The following is a 23,383-nucleotide window of genomic DNA, read 5'->3' as shown; positions in this document are numbered from 1 at the left end:
TCTTTTGGATCTATCTCACAGACTTGCCACTCATTTGGAACTCAATTGAAAAACCCTGTTACAATATGCAGATTCTTTCCTAAAGGAATCAAATTACCTGGCTGCTCAAAATGATTTCTGGGGATCAAGCCTGTCATAGCTGTACTATGAATTCGAAGGGTTTGACCTGGATAATTTGTTCGAAGGTAAAAGAGACCAAGAAATGAAGCTAATGAAGGCATTCCACAGTTATGTTCCTAAGTGCATGGCTTTCCACTGAATCTGAAACATTTGAGGCTTTCAGACTGCATTAAATTCTAGGAGTTTAAGTCAAGGTCTGACTGTAGTGAGGACTGTACCCAGCCATGAGTCCCACAGGAACAATCAGACTTCAGTTACCTTTGGAAATGTTGCTAGAGGTATTTCTGTCAAGCTGTTTATACAACAGCTTTTGTATAAAAAACACCTAAGGGGCAACAGAGTTTGGGAGACATGGGATGGATTATAGCAGACCCATTGCTCAAGTGAAAGTTTTTCTTTGCTGTGGAGGGGAAGGTCTCTTTTTTATTCATTGATCTTGCTAAAAGGATCAGATTCCTTTGCTGGGCTCACAGACTTCACAAAACTTAAACACAATGTAGACTTGATACCCACACTTTATAAGAGAAAAAAAATTGTGACAGAAAAGAAGAAATTATATTGTGGTTCTATTCTTGACCTTCCTTTTTACTTAACCTGAATGTTGCTATTGTTTAGCTATTTTTAAAATTGATTATTATTTTTTTTATCTCTAAGGACTTCATAGTCCATAAGAACTCATCAGATGACAGTAACTAATTAGGTTTTTTTCCCCAGGATTTTTATCAACAGACTATGAAGAAAGCCCACTTCTAAAGTATACTGATATGTTTACAATGTCAGCTCATTAATTTCTAAAATGTTTAACAGTGTTCCTTCCTTCTCAGAGTGCCCAAATCATGGAGACACACATATTATCTTCATTGATTTACACTTCCTTTCACAAATCAGAGTAGGCTTCCTCACCTCCTCTTAAAGAGACTCTATAATTTTGTTTAAAGTATACTGTATAGAGACAGAACTAAATTCCATTGAAACTGATATTCCTCTCATGCCCACCCCTCTATAAACAGTAGATGCAGGGAAAATGCTGTAAATAACACAAGATAATCCTTGAACAGCTGACTAAATATTAAGTTGAATGCAACCCTCTTCTTTCAAATATCTGATATAGTTCAACCACCATTTCATTTTCCATGTTTCATCATTTCTTGTTCCAGCCTCTGTCTAAGCAAGCAAGTATCAAAAACTACAAGTACAAAAAACCAAAACTTCAGATCTATTGTTGTAAGATTTTAACTTCAGAGTTAGGCTATGTTTGGACAGACATAAAGTACTTACTAAAATGCTTTACTGGTCTTTGATTAAAATGTGATTTACACGTGGTGATCAGAGAAACCACAGTGAGTTTTGTGGAGATGAGAGGAAAAGGTCACGTAATGAAAAGTATCAACGGTGTAGGTAGAGCATAGAGACATCAGTGTCACAATATTTGATATTTTCAGCTCCTTTGTAATATAAATCTGTCATATTGTCAATATAAATGATAGAACTCCTGTTAGTAAAATGTATGTAATACTGTTTAGGTCTCTCCCCTTCAACAAAAAAAGTTCAATATGGTACAAGAAGTTACCCATTTTTCCTTTTCAGAACAAAACAAATGTCATGAGATAAAAATACAGCATACTTGAACAAAATAGCTTTGGCAGCTAATGAGGACAGATGCACTCTACTGCTTCCCTCAGTGTTGTAAAAATTAAAAAAAAAAGGGGGGCTTGATTTTATCTTTCTGATTATACTACACAAGTCATCTTAAATTACTTTGTTCACATACCACATTACCAGAAAGAGGAAAAGATTGCTCTTTGTGCTTAAAGACCATGTGCAGAGTAGCAAAACTATTCCAGTGTACAGATAAGTAATCTTGTAAAGTGCAATTACATCTGGCATTTAACCTGCAGTGCTTAAACTACTTTTACCATACAAAGCTGGACAGAACTTATTTAATCAAGCATAATCTGTTAAACAGATGTACCGCTGAGTGCAGAAACTACCAGTATAATTAAATCCTATGATGGAATTATATTTTCCTTCTCTGAATCATTTTAAAGCTATTTTTACATAGACTTCCATTGTGATCAAGCTATAAATCTGCCTTATTAAAATTATTTCAAATGAATAAGCACATTTTATGTCTTCCTGAATAGTTTGGCCTTTATGCTTTTGATATGTTCATACACTAGATTTGCAGTACCTCTACAGAATAATTGAAAGATTTTTGAAATTAGTGACAGAAAATAGAGACAAAACTCCACAAACAACACCTTTTCATCTCTCTGCATCTCTGAACAATGTCAAGGTTTTTCATTTCAATATTGTGGAAACTATAAAGTCACTACTGTCAAACAAATCAGCTTGACAAAATAATTATGCCATACCCAGGCTGACGTTCAGCATGTTCTTGTCACGCTGCATTTTCACATCATATCACACAATCCAACACGCAAACACAATTTGAGTTTACTGAGCAAACTTCTGACCTCTTATTCTGCCTTAGCACTTTGTCGCCTTTCTTCCAAGTGATGGTTGGCTTTGGAGAGGCTTCCGGCTCGCACTCAATGACAACTTCTTGGCCTTTGGTAACAATTATTGTTTTCCTCATTTGATTGAGTGGGAAAGTGGGAGCTGAAGCTGTTAAAAAGAAGTAAATTAACTCTACAGAGAACAACCTGTTGCATTGTGTTCTAATAGAAGATTAGAAAAATATATTTGGGGTTGGGAATAGAATCTCAGTTTCTCTCTTTGAAATTATTATGTCAAAGTCAAAATTTTACAAAACATTTGAAATCAGCAGCCAGGATTACATGATAGGTTTGTAACTTAATCCAGGTACAGATTATTGAGAAATCTTTCGCATCTGCAGATTACAGTAAAACTACTTGTGAAATCAAAAAACCTTAGAAATTAAATAATGCAAATGCAAGCTACAGTTTGCCCATCTCTTTTTTTTTTAATCAAGAACTTGTTAGATGTAAATAGTTCAAAATGAAACAAAGTTTTAATTCTATACCAATCCAAAAAGCACTCTCTAGAGTTAATGCTTGCAAAGAATTTTAGTGTTAGAGAAATTTTAATGCTTTCACTTCTTATATTTGTCTGAATACTGGGAATTTTGAGAACTTCTTAATAAAAGATATTTAACCATACTTGTTCTTAGTATTTCACTTTCTAAGAATTCCCATTTTACAAACAAAAGCTAAGATAATAAATGCATTTAAAAATGTCATTAATTACTGTAATTTCACACCAAGAAGCTATATTAGTTCTCAAGTGTTTGATTGCATTTTTCTTGACCTACCTTTGTAAAGTCAAAGGTCTCTACCTCAGCTATACCTCACCTCAGGTACACCTCAGCTACACAGGGACATTACACTTCATTGCCTCAAATATATAGAATTTTCCTTGCATTATTTTGGTTAATTCACATACCAGAGATATTTATATGGACAATTTATTCTGTTATTTTCCCTTTGGTAAGGCAGCAAATTAAACACAATTGCTTATTTAATACAATATTATGGTTAAAATTTAACATGGGTACAATCTTACAAGCAAGAAAATGAAAAACTAATTTTACTGCAGCAATATAAAGGGTCTGTTTCTGATATTAAAGAACATCAAAGAAAGTCTGCAAGTACCTGACATACTAGGTATACTTATTTTATAACAGGTAAAAAACAAAGGCAAAGAATGCTGTAACCTGTAGGTTAGCTGACTGAATCACAAACGACCAAAAAATTGATGAAAAGAAAACAATCACTGGCTTTGGTTTTTAACTTTATGGTTATAAAGAAATGATTTTATAACTTATCAGTGAAATTCTAATGTTGGCCAGCTAGGAAATAGCTGAAATGTACTAAAAAGGTTATTTACCTAAAGAGCCAAATGTTAGCTGAAATACAGTATATTTCTGCAATTATAGCTTTGTTACTCATTTGACTGGGAGTTTAAAGGAATGATTCTCATGTGCAGGTCTAATCTCTGATAGGGCCATTAAAAGACTTCGGTGGACAGCTTTCTCCCTGCTACGTCATACCCTAATAGAAATGATCTTGCAAGTCTGTCTTAATCCTCTGGAAGGGCACTTATCACTATTGTTCCACTGCATGTTGCTACAGTTTGGTTTAAGGGAAATTAGAGTGTTCAAAAGTTTTTCCATTGCATGTTGCTACAGTTTGGTTTAAGGGAAATTAGTGTTCAAAAGTTCTTCAATTTTTTTCTTCATTAACTGCTTGCTTCAGCTTTTGGATAATGATATTTTTATCATATTTCTAGGTAACACTATGTAGTATATTTGCTTTCCTTTGAAGGATATTCAGCCAAGTAGGTAATTGATATTATTCAATTCATTTTGGTGATTTCATAAGAAGTTTTTTGAAACTAAGATCTTGCATAATTACCTTTGAATAACGGCCAAAGTAGAAATAATATGTTAATTCTAACAGAGATTAAAATACATTTACTTCCTCTAAATTTCATCTCCTGCACATATGTTTGAGGGAGTAAAAATATTTTTCCATTTATTTGAACTGAAATAGCCTTATATGAGAAATATTCACAAAATGCTACGGAGTCAGCAATGTATGAATGACAATTTTTGTTAACAGAAGGCCCAATGCTCTCTGAGGCAAGAAAGGACTCACCCACACATAAATAACAATAATGAAAAGAAACCACTTTTATCTGCTCTGCTGTTTGGACTGGCAGAAGCTGTTTCTTGTAACAACAGTCCAAGAAAAGAATGAGTTCTCAAAAGGGGAGAAAGGAAAGTTATTATTTTCCAAATACTCACCTAAAACCTTCAGCTCAGCACTGGCATAAATTGTACCATACTTATTTTCTGCTAAGCACTGATACATTCCAGCATCTGAGACATTCACACTATGGATCATCAGAACACCATTAATCATCTCAATCCTGCTCTGTAATAGAATTAAAAAACATTAAAAATTATTCTATAAAAGCAAAAAGGAATTGGAAAACTGCTGTGTTGTTAGCTTAAGGTGAAGCAACAGAAACAAGTTTCCTTGGGCTTACCTTTATCTTGTTATACAAAAATTACAAGAACGAAAAGTCAAAAAATATTTGACAGTAAATATTTTCAGATCAATTCATTATATTCAAAGCTTCCTTTATTCTGTTTATTTGTTTGTTTGCTGATACCCTTACATAATTTTTAAAAGCAGCTCATCCTGGGAACTTTAAGGAGGCAAGAAATTGTGGATGTAATGTGTCTGATGATCTTCAAATAGATAGCAAATGTTTTGGTCTCAGTAATGGTGCTATTTTCATAAAAGGAGATATATGAAAGATTGCTTGCATAAGTAAGAACTAAAGGGTCCAATTACTTTCATCATTAGTACAAATTTCTAATTTGAAAGGCCAACTAGCAGAAAATAATTACCAAAACTGGAAGAGAAGGGACATCAATAACTGTTTATGGAAGGAAATATTTAATGAAGCTATAGTATGAATAATTTGAACTACTATAAAACAACTCTAAGTTTCATTATAACAGTTGTTGTAAGTTAAAATTGATAAGGCATAATTTGTTTGGGAATGCAAAGGAAACTGTGATAAAAATTCACTTTGTTGTAAGCCCTCACCCAGCTCAAAGTAAAATTCAATTTGAAATTTCAGAGCCTGGAGAAACTAATGGTTTGGAAAATCAGAGAACCAAAAGTAGAGATATTTAAATTGCTTCAATTTCAGCACTAATAGCTCCATATAAAAAGGCAGAAATGAATAGAGTAACCTTATTTTCAATGCCTCACAGCTTCAAAAGTAAACTGTTTATATGTTTCTTTTCTGGTTGTTTGCATAATTGGTTGATGTTCCCAGATAGATAGAAGGGACATTTGCTGAAAAGGAAGACATTACATATTTTATATTCATAAATCCATTTTGTTAATTCATTTGCAAATATAGACATTTTCTCCCAGAATGAAACAACTAGCTCTATTTTAATCTGGAAAAATAGATTAAGTAAGTTTACAAAACTTTCGTTACTCTAAATAATTTGAGACTATAAAATTAAAAGGTATTAAGCAAAAAAATCCACATGATGTGGGATGATTCTTTGATGATGCAGTGAGAGAAACGGAAAAATGTGAAATAAAAGACAGACCATGCCATCAGTGGTCTTTTAAAAGAAAAAAAAAAAATTTAATTTATGTCTAATTCTAAAATTTATCAGGTGATTGTAGTAGAACACTTTCTTGCACAAACCGTTCTAATGATCTCCATGATAAATTCTGTTACTATCAGAGAACAGATTGAGTTGAAAATGTAATGGTCATCACACTTTTTGCGTTAACCAAGCAGTAATTTCTGAAGAACTTTTCTATGCTTTCTTTAACTGACTTGATGTGGATGAAAGGAGAAGCGCCCAGCACAGAGGTGGCTCCTTGTGTGGTGTACCTGCGGCCAGAGAGGAGCTCCATTTCTCAGCCAGCGGTAAGTGGGCCTTGGCTTTCCAGTGGCCTTGCATTCCCATCGGAGCTGCTCTCCACTGTCTAGCTGGGTGTCATTGAGCTTCTCCACCCAGTGAGGGTAGGCTGCAAGGAAAAATTGCCATTTTAGACTCAAAGATTATAAAGTGGTAAGTCTCTAGCCGATGTGCAAAGACCTAATCAATTAAAAAGCTTAAATTAATGATCTTTACAAGACTTATATTACTCTCAGAGAAAAAGTACATTAAAAAAATAAAAAAGGCCCAGATCAACAGAGATGGTAATAAAATTAACAAACTCCAAACTTTAAAGGAAATGCTGTAATGCTACCAGGTAGTAAGCAGTCACCTGCTTACTAACAATATATATATATATAACCAACAATAGAAACCTGCCTGATTTAATAAAGTCCAATGGATTAAATTGTAGTACTATATATTATTGGGTTCATTATTCCTGAATTTAAGACAAAGGTTTGGTAGTCACGATAGAACATTTAATGATTCTCAAGACTTAGGATCGTTTAATTGTGATAAGGAGGTTAATTGCCATAGGTTGTGTTTCATGACCTTTTCTCAGTTTACAAGGAAATCACTATTTATTTAGCTAGGAGTGATTGGGAATTTGGTAAAGTATTTGCATATATTTTTGTTAAAGTGTCCTAAGTTTAATTCATGTTTCAAGTGAGAAAAAGCTTTTAATGTATTTAAGCACAAAACCCATGAGATTTCCGTCATCCACCAGGAGCATGTTGCACAGTAAATCAATCTTAAAACAGTCTTTTTATAAAGGCAGACCATTAATAGTTGAATATGTGATCACTAGTATCTAATTTCATGAAATAGTCCATCAAAAAACAAGGAATATGTTTTTCAGAGTAGAACTTTAATGTGACAGTCAATCAGATAGCTATTTATAGGATCTTATAATTTGGAAAACATTATATGACTCAGTGAGAAACCAAGCATTGATATACAGAAATAAAAATGTATGCTTAAAAGTCAGCTTTTGGGTTTCATACTGTAGCCATATCACTTTGTATAACTCAGAGGGTGATAGATGACAATAATTAACTTAAGGATATCAAATGCTGGTTTGGGATTTTTGTTGTTGTTTTTGTTTGTTGTTTTCCCAAATCATAAAGAACAAATAGCTAAAAGGCACAGCTAAAGGGATGTAAAATTCTGCATGGTGTGAACAGAAGCCGAGATCTGTCATAACAAAGTCTCTGCTTTGTTATGACAGACAATTGATAATGTACTCAAACATGTGGAATTGAGTTTAAAAATAAATCTTTGAATCTAGCTGAAATTTGACTGGTCATCAATCAAAGACATGAGAAGACATGAAAAGGCATGACAGGTAACTAACTGCTTCTAGCTTACATCCTGTGCATGGATGATAAAGAAAGTGAATGAGGTGTCTATCATTCCTAAGCAGGTAATAGTCTGCTTTAGAGTCCCAGACCAGACATCTGTCAGAAGCTAGAGATATTAGAAGAAGTATCACACACTTCCTTTTTGGTAGAAGAAAACAGAGAGATTGACCCAGCCCCACTCCCAAACCCAAGACAAAAAACTTCTGCTTCCTTATTCCTCTTATTACAGTCAAGACAATGCATGAAATCCTCTACATGTGCTCTGCTGTGCTGAATTTCTTCTTTCTGAAGTTATAATAAAGGATCCACAAAAATCTGCAGAAAGAAATAGGTTTTGGGAGACCCTGTTTATTTGTTCTCTGTTGTCCTAAAAATATAATTTAATTGTATTGTATAGTTGCTGTTCTCATTTTGAGTGCTTCAATATGCAAAGGAAGCATGCTGAGAATAAATTGTTTCCTTTGAAAATAACTACATTAATATGATTCTGGAAGATGAGACGGTTAAATGTGTAGCAAAAACGTAATAAAAGACAGCCAGTGGTACCATAAAATCATGCAGTTTCAAGGAGGAACTAAGCTGTTCCTATTTATAGTTACTTATTTTTATTATTTTGCTTTTCTGTAAATTTTACTATTTGACCCAAAACATGTATAGTCTCACATTTCTATGTTGAGTTTATCTCATCATGAATTTGAGTGTTCAGAAAAGGGTATGCACATTTTTACACTGAAACAAAGCTGCCCCAAGCCTGGATGCAGACTTGTCCTCTTCAGAACTGCGTTTCCCTACCCTTTGTCTGTGTCTGTCTTGCCAAAAAAATTGTGCCACAGGTTTTCTTCTGAAACTACAAACTTGCAAATCACAGTGGCATGACTGATTGGTCAGAACAACCTTTTTCCATTAGTGGAGGTATTTCTACTCTGAATTTTCTCCTCGTAGCCTAAGTGGCCTTTGGAGTCACATTTTTCAAGCTGTTGAACTTGCCATCAGTGAAGGCAAGATTCCCATCCCTCTGAGAATATAGTAGCAAAGTAATAGGTTGATGTATCTGGAATAGAGCTAAAAGCATGATTGAGAGAAATACTGTTCATCACTTTTTGGCATCTATTTCTCTCTATGTACTCCTTACTTTATCACAGAGAATTCCCTCTCTGCTTGTTAGCAAGGGTCACTCCCCATAAAATCTTAACCCTTGTTCTAAAATCCTATCAGTACTTTTAAAGTTGAAGCATTTAACTGAATGTACAACCTCTTACTCAATGTAACATTTTGGGTCTTTTTTTTAACATAACCCTGATATATGTGTATGAAAAGAAAACTTCATTCCATAATCACACTTTATTTTAATTAGAAAATTTAGCCAGATTTCAAAAGTAACAAGTCCTTTTTTTTTTCTTATAAATGCAACACTCTTCTTGGGAAAAAAAGGTGTCTGGTTGTTTTTTAATCTGTCCAGTGAAGAGCTTTGGGTTGACTGTGAGAAGAGAAGGATTTTGCATTTTAGTGTTCAGTAGTCTTTATGAGTGCTGTGCCAGAGCTCTATCCAGTGTTTCTGAGATACATCCATCCAATCCATGATTTATTTTATACTGCATTTCTGCACTTGTTTATTCAAGGATATCAGAATGTTTATGTTTTGTAAACATAAATTTGAAATAAATCTGCAAGCTTACAGGCAGATTTTTAAATTGTCTATGCAGAATGAAATTAAGGTGAAGAAAATTTAGATTATTTCTCAAAATTTTAAGCACTTTTTTGTCTGAGACAAAATTAACACAAAATTTTACATAGACAAATAATTTAAAATAATGTTCTAAAATTGAATGAATACAGAGTTTGGGAAGAAAAAAAAATTATTTTCCTGTATATGAGATTAATTGGGAAGAGTTAAGCAGAAGAAGCATATTAAGAAAGATAAGTGAGAAAATCAAGATAGAAAATTTAAAACTAATTTACTTTTTTGACTACAAAATCTCTTCTCTTGCCAGTTTTACTGTGTGGGACTAACCTGTAGTGGCAGGAGTGGAACTTTTTCCTGTTCAGTTTTTATAGGGAAGTAATTAAAATAGATTTTAAAATCAGGATGGTCAGTTACACTGCATTACAGAATATTCCTGCTGTCAGGTGCTTGTTCCACTCTTGTGTTATGGTGAGCCTTCCCTTCAGCTGCCAGGAAGGCACTGCTATGTGCAGAATGAGGGAACTGATATACAGCCAAAAGAAAAACAGCCAAAAATGTGTTTTTATAATCACTTCACATCACTATCCCCTGCTGATCCTGGCAGTAGTGAGTAGGAAACATAGAAAAAACCCCAAAAAGTTAAGAGTTAGAGGGGAGCAGGAATTGGTCATACCAGTGCTTACCATTGGGAAAATGCTGTTAGCAAGAATTTGAGGAGAAAGGAAAAGGCTAATGGCAAATTTATCCACTCATGTTTTAGTTTTTGTTCTCCTATTAATCAATTTGAGCTTGAATAAAATTTCCCACAAACTTACAGGATGAGCAGATCACTTGGGGGAAAATCACACCTCTCAAAATAGGTTGCAATGCATAAGAGGATTCCTGGCATTGTAAAAATTATGCTGTTAATGCCTACAGCTGAATTTCCACTAAGTGCTGAGACTACAATAATCTGAAGTTGTCAACATTCCGAAACAGTGCTTTCTGAACAACATCCAAATTGTCAGCTGCATCAGGCAGTCATGGTGTATCTGGACTGCAGCAGCAGGTAAGAAGCAAGAAATCACTAGTTTGTGATTAAATGTGACTAGACAGGCAGACTGGGTGTCCTGGGCTTTCTCCAAAATGCTCTGTGGTGACCCAGATCAGATGCAACTGACAGGATGAAGAAGATTCAAATAGACAGCGAGTGAATTCCTACAGAGGATATGCAAATTGTGAGACCGCAGCATGACACACCTGGTCCTACAGACTGCTTGGAAATTTTACAAGAAACCCCTGGTACAGAAATGACGGCCCACATCTGAATTTCTGAGCCAAAGTAATCATTGCCACCTGGAGGAATAAGATGTCAGTGGAAAGACAGTGAGCTTACAGTTAAATAATTCATGTTGACTGTTGTTATGAACAAAAGGTACAGCAGAAAAGGCCGTTTCAGATAATGCCCCCGAATCCTGCAACACCAGCTGTCAGCAGAGGAAATTGAGTGTTTTGTGAAGTAACATTTTGCTCAATTTTGTGTAGAAGCCTTCTCACACAAGCCCTCTCACACCTCTGGAAATAGTAGCCAAGGTTTGTAGGCCGGTGAGACACTGATGCTCTCTCCATGAGCACTGAAGGCTGAGAGTGCCTCCATGGGGAGTATTTTATCTTGAGGCCAAGAAAAGGCACCTATGGGATTGTAGTAAAGCCTGTGCTTCTTGTCCTGCTGTATTGGAGACCGCCGCTGGTATTGTCCGTCTGAAAGCCCTCTGTAACCTGTTCTGACCTTGCAGCCTGCTGATGCAGATAGGTGAAACTTAATTTACTAGTCTCACGTATCTGTTGATAGAGGAATAAGAAAATATGAACTCTCTTCCTAAAGTGTTAAAGAAATTGTACTGAATTATTGCAAAACAAAACCCCAATGAGCTAAATTTGTGCTTTATCCCTTAAAGGCAGAGACTCTAAAAATATAATTTAGACAACGGTAGAGAATGAAAAATTAATATTTCTATCTACACAGAATACAACAAAACTAACATTGTAAATGTATTCCATGGATCTGAGTAACAGCTTTATTTCTGCTCAGAGCAAAAGGCAAAAGCAAAAGAGAGATGAAAGAGTTGTGTAGAACACTCTATCATGTTTGCTGTCATTTTATGCCACAGACCTGCATGGTGCCCTTGAAGAAATATAATTTCATTTTATAGCATCTTATCTTCTCTCTTGAAGAGCCCATTTTATAGTCTTTTAACTGTGAAATAGGGAAGCAGTGATAATTATAACACTTTCATACACTGCTTTGGCATCTAGTAGTTTCACAGCTCTAAAAAACAGGTAGGAAGTGTATGTATGGGATACATCTTATAACTCAAATTAAATTTCCTGAATTTCTTATATTTTAAGAAACATTGTAGAGAAATACCAGCTGCTAAATTCCCCTGGCCCTCAGGTGCCTGGCAGGAGCTGCTATATTTTCATGGAAGTAATTTTTAGCAAGAATTTGAGAAATATCAGTGGAGTATTGTCATTGTAGGAGGCATAGAGTAGGTGCTGGGCTTTTTTTGACTGTTATTTTCAGCAAAAGTCTTATAAAAACTTTGCTGCAAGTGCAAGATGGAAAATCTGGAATTAAATGCACAGACTGTCATCTTAACCATCACATAATTTTTCCAGTAAATACAAAAAATTGAAGAAAAAAGACTCCCCTGGTCTCTTGGTGGATGAGAATCAAAAGCAAGGAAGGAAGCATGATTCAGAGATATGCTGGAACTCACTAAAATCAACTGAGTTAAGATAAAGACATTGGAAAGCCAGAGGAGACAGAAAATTGATTAGGGTCCTGAAAATATTGACATATGTGGAAAATAAACTAAATATACTATCCTGGTCTAGAGTTATTTGATGAAAGTGTGTAACAAAGACAGAGAATTCTTTATATTTACTGATGGGGAGAAGGCATTAGGAGCCACGGGCTGAAATCAGGAAAATAAAAAGAAAATTAAGAGGAGAAACTCCATAGACATTTCTATCTAAACTGCAGCATTTGGAATTCTACTGGCTGGGATCTTTGAAGATAGAAAACAATTCAGTTTGAAAGATCTGTTGCATAACCTCACACAGAGGACCTTCAAGTCCTCTGCTAAGCATTTAAGGTTGTAGGGTTCATGGAATGATACAAGGTAGCGTGGCTTAAATTGATTAAAAGTAGTGGAACTCAAGCTTACGTGTGATATATGCCAAACTTTAACTTGTAAGTATTCATGGTATGTAATACATAGGTTTTTGTTTCTGGACCCTAGAATGCAGCAACAGTATAATATAGAATTTGTTGGGTTTGTCAAATATTTTTATTTTCAGAGTTCCTTTTTTATTTTCAACCTGATGCATGATTTAATCTTTTATGGACATTCAAAAATTTTTTTTCCCTTCACTTTGTGAAGATCAGAACTTTTGGAAATTGTGCATGCCTTGAAAATTTTTTGGAAGAAACAAATCCTTCTTAAATTCTCATTCCAGTACAATGAACTTGACAAAGCTCAGCACCGAAGCGTGGCACAGGTAGGTAAAATGTTAATAAAAGCATGTTAATAATCTTAAAACATTTACAGCATTGTTTTCTGACAGATAATTCATGTTTAGGTTGCTTGTCATTATTATATCCTAATGAAAAGAAACAGACTTTCAAAATTATAGCTCTATGTTTAATTAAAAAAAAACCACAAATCCCATATGAAATTATATTTAAGTAAATTCTTCAAAGAAGTCAACATTATTTATGTTTCAAACCTTAATGCAATATTAAGGAATAGTAATATATACCTTAATTCAAAACTATTGTTGATATAAGGTGTATACTCTATATATCAAGGTATCTTGTTTCTGCTGAACCTTGGAATGCTTCACGTGTGACCAAAGCCTTAAGTGTGGACAAAGCATTTCAGGACAATGCTGGGTGCAGTTCCACTTACTGTAGACTTGTAGCTGTCCTCTGAAGACATTTCTTCCACGAGAGTTTTCAGCCTTACATTCATACATTCCTGAGTCCTCGAGCTGCACATTAGGTATTTCAAGCACAGCTTGGGATTTTCTCAGGCGGGCTTTACTTGGATTATGACCATTAACTTTCCTCCAAGAGATTGTTGGAACAGGGCTGAAATATTTAGCAAAATTAATGTTAACACTCTTCCACTATTGAGAATATAGATTCTGTTATCTGGTAGTTTAAACAGTTAATAATCTAAGTAGCAATAAAGCATAATCACAATTAAGGTTCCTGTAATGGTTGATCTAGTTCACTTTCTATAAGGAATCCTTAATAAATGGATTGCTACATGGAATGTGTCCCTTTCATCCACAGGGGAGCTTGTTTTTACCGAGATGAAATAAATCACTTGAAATCACCCTCTCTAGAGTTTCTTTAGGACTATATGCTTTACTCCTGAATGCTGCCATTCCATAGGTCAACAAAAATAACTTCAAAACTTGGATGAACTTAGAAAATGCCAAAGCATCCCAATTTTCCTGTAATGAAACTGCATTTCAGGTCAATCCATAAAAATATCTGTCTAGGTGGGGAATTTCTTTTTTGGGTAAATTTAAGTGACCAGAGGTTTGGAGATATTTTTCTTACAAAATTATTCAAATTGTAAAAATGGTTGTGTAACGAGACATGTTAATGGCACTGCTGTTCCTGTCACTGTCTCATAGCATTACACTCTTTCTTGTGGCAGCAGAAGGAATTTTCACTGCAACTTGCTGTTCCACAGAGGTCTGTGAGGGCCCTGGGTCATTTACATTCATACCTGGGGAAAAAATGTCTTAAATAGTGTTTGTACTCATGAAATTTTCTTTTTAGCTCAAAAACTCATCAGCCATTGTGCACCCAGTGGGCCTTATGGTAAAGACATACATTTTTCTAAATATGGCAGGTATTTAAGAGGGGAAAAAAAAGAAAAAGTAGAACTGTCAATAAAAAAATATTTGATTGTGAGCCGAAAACTGGGCTGCTTCAGGTACTCCACAAGAAGCTTGGAGGACACCATAACAGAAAATTGAACTTTTTGAAAAACATATTTTGTATTTATTTCAAGTCTAAGTTTAGATATAAACACATATCTAAACACTGCATTGTGGCAGTTTAGATGAGGAAAAGCACTTCATAATAGTTCAAATTTATTTAGTATATATTCTAAACTGCTATGAATTGCTGTCATCATTTGCTAACTTTCACTTGCTATAAATGTATGGAGTTTCATTAAGAATATCACCTTTCTCTTAATATTTCAGGGTATCCAGTTTGAGGCACAAAAAATAAGCATGTGACAAGCAAGTTCTGGTTATTCTTCAAGCAGTTAGAATCACATGCCGTAATGTGAATCACTGTAGTTGTACTCAAACTTGCAGAAAAGATGCTCCAAATTCTAGTATTTTATAGAGATAAGACAATTCCCAAACTTGTACCTGATTATCAGAAGATTTGTCTAACTCTTAACTCCTGAGTGCCACAGATCACTGAATTTTATTGAGCCTATTGACATCATTACCTTACAAAACCAACATATAATCCAATAAGGAATTCATTTTAATATATCAGAAAGAGAAAAGAATTATTTTTCTTATCAGTTTTCTGCACTGATTAATTAACCTGACAAAATGAACTGTGAATGTGTATGTATTCATCTCTGGCACGTGGTTCCTGCAATATCTTGTTATTATTGCAAAATGATCTTTTATCATTATCCACCACAGAAGAAATACCTGTATGGAATAGTTTTTGTTTCTCCTTGCTAGAAAAAACAGGCTGGTCTCTTCTCTCCAGCACTTCAGTTATGTGTATATTTTTCTTTTTATAAATGTTTTTGGATCATGTGATAGATGTGGATCATAACACCTCTTTTTTTTTTTTTTTTCCACTATAACCATAGCAATTTTGTAGCTTTCTCATTTTTAACCTTAAATTAATTTCTTGATGGCCAATTTCAAATTTTGGTGTCTTGTGGGTTTGGTTTGAGGGCTCTTCTACAGATTGTATAGTTCTGATTTATAAAGTTTGTTTCCTATAAGAAGTTATTTTACATACTTTTCAGATAAAGACCAAAAGAACTTCCCGTTCCAATCTGATTAAAGTACTTCAACATGTTAAGTTTTAAATATGAAGGGTATTTTTTTCTGATGCACTAGTAAAACTTTCTTAGTCCCACCAGTTATGTTATCCCTTTCACATCCTTAACTACACATTTTATTTGCTACATTTTAATACCTGTATGTCTGTATCAGACGTAGTACAAATAATCTTAGTTTTTTCTCTCCCTTCCTTAGCTCTCATATTTAATTTCTTATTGCACAATTTATTCTGATATTAAAATTTAGACTCTTTCTTGAGTGACTTGTGGAGATTGTGCAAGTTTTCTGTTTTACATTCAGCCTAAAGGGTTAACTCCTCGTATGCTAGTCCTCTTTTTATATGGAATATAATTGTGTCATGATTTCTGGCTGCAAAACATCCACCATGGACAGATAAGAGTTTAACTGATGATTATTTATCACAACACAAGTCCACAGTAGGAATAGGAATTCTTTATGTTGGTATAGTGCAATAAGACTCAGCAACTGCTGCTTTATGACTGAAATGAGCGTGCAGATATATTTTATTTGGGACCTTAAGGGTGTCATGCTTGCTGCCTTTTGATAGTTATTTGGCCTTCAGCCTTGCTTCCAGTAAAATCAGTGACAAAAATTCTTTTTCTCTATTGTCATGGAGGAAAATGGGTTCTGCTGAATAATATTAATGAAAGGATTTTTTTTTGGTAGTGTATATTTCTGAGAAAAAGTCAAGAGCTTATAAACAATGAAAATTGTCTCATTTAGCTGCTATAAGATTATTTTGAAATTCCTGTATTTGGAAATATTCCTTTAAATTGCATTTAACAAATTTTTTAAAATTTGCTTTTGTGTTTCCTGCAGCAAGTAAATGTGTATAACATGGCAAACACAGAGGAAACTGGTTGTCTGGTTCCTAAGGAAGCATATTTTAAAACAATTCAGTTATTTCTTCATCAGTATGAGATAGTAAGTGGAAATTTCCAAGGAGATAAAGTTACTTTAGCTGAGCAGATTTAATGATTTCAAAGGAAAGTACTCCCATATTGCAAATCAGTATTTGCAGACAACTTGTAGTTCTGTTTAATGAAGCTTATTTTCCTTGCATAACTCACAAGTGACATATGAATTTTACATATGAAATAAAAATATATCTATACCTATCTCTCCTCTGTGACTTCTGTGAGAATGAAATGAAACATATGAGTGAGAATGTGAAAGAATAAAACTGTATGACTGTTCTAGAAAACTCCTGAAGTTCACCATAAAAACTAACTAGCATATGCACATTTTTAATCTTTTCAAATGATCCACAGTTTTTTTGAAAAATAGAGTAACTGCAGAAGTATTTCTAGCATTAATATGAGTTTAATGTAATATGCATAATTACTGAATCTTATAACCACTATAACCCATTTTTATTTTGGTCTCAACAGATATTTATGGGAATACAGTTGCCTTGTTTATTGTCACAACATCTACATTCAACTCCTGTGAATAAATTTATTTGAGCTTCAGTTGAGTTTAAAAACAAGATTTCTCCTCATTTTTGGAAAAAAAATCATCTGAATACTACTGCTAAGTCCTAGTACCACTACTTGATTTCAGAAATACCATCTTTAAACTTGTCATTTTTCTAGATTGAAATGAGAAACCTAAGTGGTCCCTGGTGACTGGGATCGACATCACTGTGGGTTTGTACACTTTGAGTTTGAAGAAAATATGAGTCATAATTTTACCTTTGCATTTACAAGAGATTGTGAGAGTTGGTTTTCAGCAGTGTATTATTTGGGATGAGTGCCGTTGAATTAGTTGGAATGCTTCACAATTTTCAATAAAACATAAAAATAAAAACATTTCAAAAAATTATTGGAAGCTGTTCTTTTTCCTGTCAATTTCATATGTGACAGAATTTTTTGACATACCTAAAGTCCATGTTTATTTTGGGAAAGGGGAGAGGCAGAAATAGGAATAATGCCTGAAATTTAAAATATCCTTTCCTTGGATCTGAGCTCTAGGATTTCAAGAATATTTTAAATAGGAATGCATAGATTACTTTTTCTGTACTTGGTTGGTACAGATTGATGTGATATTTTGAAATATTTTATCTACTACAGTAATTTCAATTCCGCTCCACACAATTTCTCTTTACCATGCATCACTGTTCTGAGCTGTGTCTTCAAACTCACAGGTGCACATCACAATATATCTTGTAAACCTCTGCTTGCCAATGGGGACTAGAAAAAAGCCCTTTTCTTTCTTACACCTTCCTGTCTTGCAACTGTATTAAATATCTTTCATTATTATAGGATAATTATGAGGGTTAAAATGTTGAGGATTTCAGGAATGGCTATCAACCATGGACGTCTACCTTTAGAATGTCCCATATAAATCTGTTCAGAGTTTTATGAGACATAATAACCACTTTTCCATTCATTTTGTTTTTAAAATTTAGTTAGAACTGAAATACATGAAATACAGCAGCCATGAGTATGGTGATTTAAAAATTAAAAGAGAATAGAAGCAAATGATGATGATCTTGAAGACAGGGTACAGGAACAAGTCCAGGTCTGCAAGTCTCTTCAACAGATGCCCATGACTGTGCTGAAAATATCTATTACATATATGAATGTCATGCATTAATGTGGGCATGCCACCACTTATCACCACTATTAGCTTGTTCTTTATGGCACAGAGCAAGGACAGTGCCTGCTTGGCTGCATATCCAGCTACACAGCATTTTCTTCACACTTTAAATTATGGCATGTTAGAGCATCTCTAGCATCTAAAATAGTGCCATGTATAAAGATGATTCATTTTCTATAATGGTTCATTATTTGCAGTGAATTATACTCCAGAGTTCCTCTTTACCGGTTGATCAGAGACTAAACTGATGTCTCAATCTTCAAACCTAACTATTCAACAGCTAAATTTAGATAATGTAGCTGTCCATACCCTAAGTTAGATGATATAATCAACAATTTTGGTGATTTAAATGTTTTTCCAAATTCTTAAATTTGAGTTAATCATGAACAAATGAGTGTGCAATCAAACAAGACCACAACAGGCAAAGGTCTTGGCTTGACAAATAGTGAAGACAGTGGAAAAGCTATTCCACAACCTTTTGGGTTTGCATTTAAAAGTTAGGTAATGGTGTTTAGTCTTGATTAAATGACAGCAGCACAGGTAAAAATTTAAAAAGAAAGAGCTGAATATCTCCTATGTATTCGGTGATGTTGTCCTCGTTGCAAAACTCCATATTATATTCCTGCCATCCCAGGATTGTGGATGGCATTTCTATGGTGGGATTGAGGAGGTAATGAGCCATCGTGTCTGTTAAAAATGATGGAAATAAGCTCTGTTTTTCGTCAGCCATTCAGTAACCATTTTTTCTAGTCTCTGTATCACACTCTACCTCAGCATGTGTCTGGGGGCATTCTGAAGTGGACATTATTCTAAAAATATTAAAGACCTAACAGGTAGATTATCACCAGCCTGTGATCAAGGCTGTTAAGAAGAGTAATCTGAAACAATTTGAAAAGCAAAAGACATAAATGATACCTGCTGTTTTACTAAAAGGGATAATACCTGAAGAATCCATGATTTTAAGAGATAATGCTTTGAAGCAGAAAATTTCTTTGAAAAGATGACATATTTTGCAGGTCTTCATACAGTTCTTCAGGGCCACAATACTGCAATAGAACTCTGTTTATTTGCCTTGTGTTATTTTATAATTGAAATTTTGCGTCATTTTCTCTCTTCTAAATTTTGCCTAGGCAGATTTTCTTTAGCTAGCACATTGATCTAGGATGTCCTGACTCTGCTGTACAGGTATGACCAGCGTATGTGTGCAGATCCAGAAGATCAGGAAGACTAGTTACAATGAGTCCAAAAATCCCAAAGATTGTGACATACCATCAATGAGGATGCAAATGTGAACAAAAATCTAGCATGTCTGAAGAGTGCAAGATGGCTTTGAACCTGCTGATCAGACACAGAGTTTGAAGACAATGAGTGTGATGATTTCCAGAAAAGCTGCATTTAAGGCTCTTGTGCCACAGTACCATATTCATTTATTTCTTTGTGGCAAATCCTTAAGGGAAACATAACAGTGGTAACTCTGGTGACCTTCTCCTGAGAAATCCTAGAATTCGTTTCCTTCTGATCCTCTCAGACTCTGACACAGAGAGAAAGTCTACACATATGCTTCTGGATAGTAATTTCGAATAACAATAAAAAAAAAGCTCCTCCATCTTTAAATCTACAGTAAAGCTGCAAAGCTGCTCAAGTTACTAAACAGTTTTTAGTAACATTTATAAATTTTCTTCAAGGGTTCTGAGAGAGAAAGAAAAGAGATTGGTAATATTGGTTCTTCAAGGATGACATTCTGCTGACAGGGACTTAGTTGGGTATGTTTTTCTCCCACTTTCATTATGCCATACAGTAAATGACAGCAAATTTAAATTTTAGGTTTAGAGTGAGGTAGAATGAGGCCTAGGAGCACTACTTGAGATTTACTGAAAAATCTTTATTACATTGCTATGAATGATTGCAATATCTGTAACAGTATTACAAAGTCTATTTAAGAACAAGTCCACTTAGAAGAAAACAGAAACAAATCCAGCCTGAAAATCAGGAACAAAATCCAGTCTGGCTCTAGCACCTTATAACACAAATACTTATTCAGCATGAGCTGAAAATGAACTTGAAATTGATGAAAGTCTTAGAAATATTTATTTGATATAAAAAATATGTGCTATCAAAGGAAAAAAAAAAAAAAAAAGAAAGAGAATCCTGGATCTATTTTTGTCATATAAACAAACTCAACTTGAAGATGCCATTTCTGCATTTAAAAAGATGAGATATCCTCTCATCACAACCTTATCTTGAGGGGAAAAGAAACCCTTATTTATAGCATTGACAAATGTTCTGCAGAGATTATTTATTTCCTTCTTGCAAGTATTTTGTTATCAGTAAAATTTAAAAGTGGTTTCCACAGCTTCCAGATCTGGCATCTGATAGGATTAATAAAATATTTTGCAGTAGAGAGAACTGGTGTGAAGTAACATGATTTTTTGTCCTATGGAACTTAGGTATTTCTATATAAATTTTTGTATCTATCGCGCAGTTTCATTTTGGGCGAATAATGAAATCAGATTAATACTCTATGGCATGGTTTCTCTGTTTTAAAAAGAGAAAACAAACAATTCATGTCTCTGTGGCCTGTAGATGGAAAATAGAACATCATGCTAAACCTTGGTTTTGATGGTAAATTACTACCTGTGGATTTCTGCAATGTGAATTAGCTTGAGGCTTGAAAATGTTAAATTATTAGCATGCCTTGTTCCCACAGTAATTCTGCTATATGTAGGAAAACGACTAAATATTTCAATCCAAGTTCCAACAATGAATTGGATGTATAGCACCTAAAATTACTTATTTAATGCCAGGTTACCTTTAATATCAAAGGTGTTTCTGTGGGAACAGGAAAGGACTGTTCAGTGCTCATGGAAAAGCACAAGTAGCCTAATATTTTCCAAAAGACAACAGCTAAGCAACTTCCAGGGCTGAATGGCTATTCCATGAGCTATCAGAATCCTTAGCAAAGAAACACTCATTCCCCGAGAAGCTTCAGTTGTCCAAGGAAAAGACAGCTTATCCTCAGGGGAAAAAGCACAGATCTGCTGAAATAACCCAAATACATTGACAACAGAAGTATCATACTTAGCTCTAAAAACAATGAAGCCTGATTTATATCCAGATGTTGCTCTTTTTTATTTTGTACGCATGTATGTATGCATATATCTATACACGCCAGTGAAGCGTGCTCTGTTCCCAGGACTATGTCCACTAATACTCATCTGCTGCTTGCTGCCTTGACTGCTCACTCATGTCAATGCCCTGGGTTTCAGTGTAGTGCAGTTAACAGAGGCTAATTTTGAGTATCACCAGCACACTAGCTCTGCTATTGTTTAGCACCACACCAGAGCTGAAGCAAGATGTGGATTCATGCTGACACCAAGGAGACTTAGGTTAGAAAATAATCTGATCCCAGAATAGAAATCCTCATGAGAGGATTTCTAGATTACTGGGAAGGGGTCTGATTACAGGAGGATTTTATCTGGTTCTCTCGACAGTTCATAAAAGGAGATGCCTTCTGCCAGGTCTGGGGGAAGAATGTTGGAAGACCTGTGTGGAAATATTCAAGACCAGTAGGTAATACTGGATTGCCAAGATAAGCCAACTAGAGGACAGAAGTCAAGGAGAAATATGTGCAAGACTTGGCTTACAGTTTTAACTGGTGATCTGAAAGTAAAAAGCCTTATTTCACAGATTTGAAGAGCAGAGAGGGTTAAAGTCAGTCCCTTGAAGTTAGGAAACAACGGTGCAATGCTGGAATCTTCTGCTCCCTTGTGTGTAGAGACCAGATGGGTAACTGCATGTGCTAGATGGAGAAGTGTGCAACCTGGATCTGTGACTCATTATAATACTACTGTTTATCAACTTCTTGTTCCTCCAAAAATCTCATATAATCATGTGGCCGATATAATAATCTTGTTCCTCCAAAAATCTCATATAATAATGTGAAGGAAAAAAAGGAATCAGGTGCTATGAAACCTCTGACCAAAGATTCATTCCTGGGTGTCTTTAAGCCTCTTTTCTGAAATTGTTCTCTTCATCATTATGTTATTTTCTAGATCTCACTGAAATAGCCCTTTAAAATGTGGATTTGCAAAGCCTGTCTTTTTGTACCTGCAAAATGTTTGCAATATCTAGAAAACTGCTTCACTGCCATTACCCTGTCATTGGCTTAATGAGCCACACCAGCAAAAAATAACTTCTTCAGAAATTTCATGCAATTCTCCACAGTTACAATCAAATGCTCTTCACCAGAGCATAAAGACTTTTTATTTGGCCGCTCTGATCTTTGCTTAGGTATTATACTGACTTATCCAAACACTCTGCCTTTATTTCCACATATTGAAAAATTTGTAGTAAGCTCTCCCTACACAGATTAATGGAATTGTTTGAGTTGGAAGGAAACAAAAATTATTGAGTTCCAGCCCTACTGGCATGGGCAGGGACACCTTCCTCAAGACCAGGTTGCTCAGAGCCCCATCCAACCTTGTCTTAAACACTTCCAGGATGGTGCATCCACAACAGGTATATAGTCTGCAATGAAAATGTTGGTAGTGCCATGAAACAAATAATAGCATTTCTAATAAAAGCTTAAGATCAATTAGAAAAATTAGAAAAGTCTAGTAAAAGGAAATCAGGAACAGAAGGTAACAAAACTACTATATTTAATGGATTTAAAACTTTGAGACATTTATTAATTTGAATCGATTCAGAGTTCATGATTTCAATAGAACATTTTTGAATGCTTCTTAGATTAAAAGTCATAAATTTCATTAATTTGTATGACTTAAATATATGTAGCTTCACCTTCTTTTTATTTCATTTCATTTAGAAAGGAAGATTTTTAAAAGAACTTTCAGCTGAGTTCTTGCAAGCCCTACTACATATGGGATGATTGTTTACAGCTGAGCTATAAATCCCTTCCAAACAAAGTTAACAATAGAATTATTAAGGCAACATTAAATATGACAAAATGAACAACACTCTATCAAATCTGCCTCATTTTACTTCAGTAACAAAAATAAATAA

The 23,383-nt window shown here is 34.6% G+C and overlaps 1 protein-coding gene across 1 annotated transcript in view; it reads right to left on the bottom strand.

The window, feature by feature from the left end:
* The window catches only part of CNTN5 (contactin 5), a 616,731-nt gene that overhangs the window by 121,354 nt on the left and 471,994 nt on the right, over window positions 1-23,383 (bottom strand). The window contains exons 11-14 of the mRNA XM_059466383.1: window positions 13,585-13,766; window positions 6,538-6,674; window positions 4,910-5,039; window positions 2,598-2,748 (exon numbers count right to left, since the gene is read on the bottom strand). Coding sequence (XP_059322366.1) covers window positions 2,598-2,748; window positions 4,910-5,039; window positions 6,538-6,674; window positions 13,585-13,766 — 600 coding nt within the window. The remainder of the gene's footprint in view (window positions 1-2,597; window positions 2,749-4,909; window positions 5,040-6,537; window positions 6,675-13,584; window positions 13,767-23,383) is intronic.

Source organism: Ammospiza nelsoni, chromosome 2 (assembly GCF_027579445.1).
Source record: "Ammospiza nelsoni isolate bAmmNel1 chromosome 2, bAmmNel1.pri, whole genome shotgun sequence".
Classification (NCBI taxonomy): domain Eukaryota; kingdom Metazoa; phylum Chordata; class Aves; order Passeriformes; family Passerellidae; genus Ammospiza; species Ammospiza nelsoni.
This window is presented reverse-complemented; position numbering and strand designations above follow the sequence as displayed.